General features: G+C 42.6%; 1 protein-coding gene across 1 annotated transcript; it reads right to left on the bottom strand.

Annotated features, from left to right (window-relative positions):
• Window positions 1-978: 978 nt before the first annotated feature.
• LOC136578063 (olfactory receptor 2B2-like) lies at window positions 979-3,990 on the bottom strand. The gene is made up of 4 exons (XM_066577972.1): window positions 3,928-3,990; window positions 3,688-3,754; window positions 1,480-1,769; window positions 979-1,278 (listed from the first exon to the last, which is right to left on the bottom strand). Exons 1-4 carry the CDS (start codon window positions 3,988-3,990, stop codon window positions 979-981), a joined length of 720 nt encoding a protein of 239 aa, XP_066434069.1.
• Between the last annotated feature and the right edge of the window lie 634 nt (window positions 3,991-4,624).

Below are 4,624 nucleotides of genomic sequence, written 5' to 3'. Positions count from 1 at the left end.
TTTATACGGAGTCACATTCCTATCTTAGGGGTGCGACAGATCCTTGCCAGCTCCTTGCACCATTTTCCTTGTTTCCGGACTGGAGAGAGGAGTCTCAGAAAACTTGGATTAAGCCTTCCAGGAATAACTATTCAATATATACAACACTTATCGGGACGTGGAGGTGTAAGGTGGGGGGGTCCCTCACGAGGCCCACCCACCTACGCCGGGTAAGTCCCGTTCCTTCATTTATTTCAGCAATATTGCATTACAGTGGGTTGAGCGCTGTCTCATATTATTTTCCATATCAGACCTTGAGCTGGTTCAGAGGCAGGGAACTGAAGTACTAAATGGAATAGGTGAACATTAGTACTCAGAAAGGTTATCAAAATTGGGGTTATTAACTTTAGCAAAAAGACGGCTATAGGGCAACCTAGTAACTTTATATAACTAGATCAGGGGTCAATACAGAAATCTCTCCCATCATCTGTTTATACCAAGGACTGGCACTGTAACAAGGGGGCATCATCTTCTTCTATAGGAAAAAAGGTTTCTACACCAACATCAAAGGGGGTTCTTTATTGTAAAAGCAGTGAGACTATGGAACTCTGCCTGAGGATGCGGTGATTGCAAATTTGATAAGAGTGTAAGAGGGGCCTGGACACCTTATTTGAGTGTTATAATAGTATATGTTCTAGTCACTAATTACTTCAGAAGAGTCGGTGATCCAGGGATTATTCCGATTGCCAGACTTGGAGTCAGGAAGACATTTTTTTTACCCTTAAATGAGAAAAATTGACTTCTACGTCATTGGGGGGTTTTTTTTGCCTTCCCCTCTACATAAACATTGGGAGGATGTAATAGGCTGAACTGGATGGACATGTCTTTTTTCAGCCTAACTTACTATGTTACTATGAAGCTATAGCGGCTAAAACTACATTTGAAGCATATATAATAGTAGCAATAGAAATCATTATTGTATTTTGGAAATAATAATTATCAGAAAAATTTATTTTTCTTAATCAATTTCATAAATGCAGCTTTCACATCATTGTTTTTCAGGGTATAAATCATGGGATTTAACATCGGTGTGACAATAAAATACAATAACGCAAACACTTTATTAGTGGCAGGAAGAGAACTCGATCTAGGTTTCATGTAAGAAGCCATTGCTGATCCATAAAAGATTGTTACAACCATCATATGAGAGCTGCACGTGGAAAAGGCCTTCCTCCGCCCGGATGATGATGCAATTTTTAAGATACTTAGAATCATATTAATGTAAGATTCTCCTGATTCCTGTAACCTTTATTGTAATATAATTATTCCAGAAACATAAATGACTAATTCCAGAAATATTAGGTTCACACAGCCCAGTGACAATACTCCTGGCATTTCACATAAAAAGTGATTTATTTTGTTGTGTCCGCATAGGTCAACATTAAATGTCATCATAACATTGAAAATGGGCAGAAAGAATCCAAATATCCATGTACCGACTGCCAGTCTAATGCAGACCATCTTACTCATAATGGTGGTGTAATGCAGTGGATAACATATAGCCACATAACGATCATAGGCCATAACAGCAAGCAGAACACATTCACATACTCCTAAAGACAGGGAAATGTACATTTGTGCTACACATTCACCATAAGAGATGACTTTATTAACTGACAATAAATCCCTCAACATTCTCGGTAGAGTAGAAGTAGAGTAACAAAGATCCAGAAAAGACAGGTTGGAAAGGAAGAAATACATAGGAGTGTGAAGGTTGGCATCTATTAGGACTAGAACAATGATGAAAAAGTTTCCAATTAAAATAATTGCATACACTGATGTAAAGATAATGAAAAGTGCAACTTGTGTCTTTGGGTCACTGGAAAGTCCAAGAAGAACAAATTCTCTCAGTATCGTCTCATTTTTTCAGAACATTCTGAAAAAAGAGAAAAAAGGTAACTAAATGAAAAATTAACTAAAGTTGTCTGTTTCCATAATGTTTTTGACACTTTTTATGAGCCACTCACTGGAATGAATGAAACATGCATAAAGAAAAAACTGATACTTTTCCTTTCCTTTGTAATTACGCCTGTGTTTAGCTTGTAAGAGGCTGACTCTGCTCATTTAAGACTTTTATACTGCCACCCATGTCTATTCTCCAAGCACTATAGCGGTATTGCTATGCTACGATTGGGGTACATTGCCTTGTTCTTTGCTCCCTGGGTACCTCCTTGGAGTGTCTGGTGATTTTTATTGGGGATCTGCAGCTCTCCACTTGTTAGTGGATATCTCTTGAGGCTTTAATTGATATCTGTTATAGCTCTTTATATTGCCCATTGCCTGGGCGCTCTCCTACCAATTTGCTTTCAACCTTGAGTGCGTGGTTTGGCGAGCAGAGCGGCAAGGCGTGTCTAGAGAAGCTCTGCCATCAGACCCTAACCCCCTCCCCCTATAATCCATCCCTGTACGAGCTGCTAATAGCCTGATTTACACCCGCACCGTGCCTCTCTGTGTAGGAGGTGAAGTTTAAGACCTTTTAAGGTCTACTGGAAGATAGGTCTCTAACAAAGACCTTACATCCTCGGCCTCAATTTGAGGGAGCAGGTGACCGGAGGCACACTCTGTGGGAGCTTCTGCTGATGCCCAGGACAGAAGATTCGGAGACCCTGGCAGTAAGGGAGTCCACAACGGAGCTCACCACCTCAACAGGCCTCTGTATCTGTGACAAAGTGAGTGAATTCTGGAAATGCTGGCCATGACAGGGAGGCCCATTGCCGCCGCCACAGCCTGATCTGGGCCGCCGTAACTCTGAGGAGAAGTGGCGCTGCTCCCCCCTTTGGTACTGGCGACATAAGGAAGAAATCTGTGAAGCCGCCAGTGTGGTAAGGAAGCCCTGCAGCTCCATGTGGCCTAATCAGGCCTTCAAATCCCCGGCCTGCATTTCCATCGCAGCCAGGGTGCCCAGCGGGAGCACTTCCAGCGGCAAGAATAAGCTAACTAGCAGTGGAGCTGGTTAAGGGGGGAGACCTCCTTTGGCCTACAAGGCCTCTGGTCCTACAATTAAAAGGGCACAAGCAGGAGGAGGAAGAGATTGGCACAGGCAATAGCACCAGAAACAGGATGCCACAATGCCCTGCAAGAAGAAAGCTTGAAATGTACAATCATTCCTTACCATGTGTGTGCTGTAGTGTAATAACAGAGACTTGTAAGATAGAACGTTGATCTCCCAGAGATATCTGTGGGGTCGCAATTTACCCTCTAAGGTTTAACCTATATACAATTTCTCCATGCTGCTGTTTTCAGTGCCACGGGATCTCACATATATCCACCAAATGCCATAGAATATGCCTACCCCCTGTTTTCTAAGTGTGACACAGGGGTGATCTAGGGAAGATATGTTAATGTTCTACTAGACCACATCCAGGCCGGACCTCTGCACTTCCTAAGCATGGTTTCATTCTATGCATTTCAACTTGCGTCACAACAAGGATGAACAGGACAAATGGAAAGACCTCCAGAGATTCACAAAATAAAACATGGGCACACTTCCGGAACTTTTTGCAGCGTGATCCTAAGCAGAATTCCATGCAAGTTCAGACCCGCTGAGTCCGGTCACATCAAAACAAATGTGTCACATTTCCCTCTGGCAAGAAAATCCAGAACCAACATCTCTAGCCCTTACAGGGCCCTAGTCGGCACTTCTATTACAAATGAAGTCAATCTTCAAAGAAGAACTTTCTTTGGCAGTTAGAGAATTGCTGACCGGATAAAAGACCTAGGTCAAAGAACTCATGAGCTGTAACACAAAAAGGACGATACTGTGGTTCCACTGGAAGATATTAAACACTGTATCAACAATCTGGAGGCCAGATTAGATCTTCTGGAGTTTAAAAGCGAAGATTTAGAAAACCAATCCCAGCGAGACAACATATGGATATGAGACCTCACCAAGATGGTGACAGCCTTGAAGAAGACAGTGATAACTATTTTCTCTGCTCTCTTTCCCAACATGGATCATCAGCTATTATGGATGGATAGAATCCAATCCAAACCTAAAGTTGCACTACTGTGAAGTTTGAGATTAGTTTCTGGCAGCAGCAAGAGGGATGGCCCTTCCTACTGCAGTCCAATTCTTTTCAGATATTGCCCATACAACATTGGTGAAATGCAAATTGCTTTCACTAGTTAGTTACCCAAGCACTCCCAAATGGTTAATGTCAAATACAATTGGGGATTCCCCTTCACCCTCATCTTTCAACACAAAGGAAGATCCTGCTCAGCAACATCCCTAGATGAGGCTTTCCAAGCCTCCAAATCTGCATGAATCCCAGTGATGACAGCGAAAACAACCACCCCAAGAGGTCTTCCACCATGTCCAAGACGACCTTGGACCATTACAGGCCTGCCAAGACTCTCATCTGGACCAGCTTCCACTCCTGCTAGGACTCGAGCGGGCACCAACACGTAAGATAGAGGGACTGCACAGTAAAATATCAATATTTGCAGATGGTACGAAATTATGTAAGACGATTAATACAATAGAGGACAATGTGTGGCTACAAAAGGACCTAGATAAGCTGGAGGCAGAAAAATGGCAAATGAAGTTTAATGTTGATATATGCATGGTTATGCACATGGGCAGAGA

Source organism: Eleutherodactylus coqui, chromosome 8, assembly GCF_035609145.1.
Source record: "Eleutherodactylus coqui strain aEleCoq1 chromosome 8, aEleCoq1.hap1, whole genome shotgun sequence".
In the NCBI taxonomy this organism is placed as follows: Eukaryota; Metazoa; Chordata; class Amphibia; order Anura; family Eleutherodactylidae; genus Eleutherodactylus; species Eleutherodactylus coqui.
This window is presented reverse-complemented; position numbering and strand designations above follow the sequence as displayed.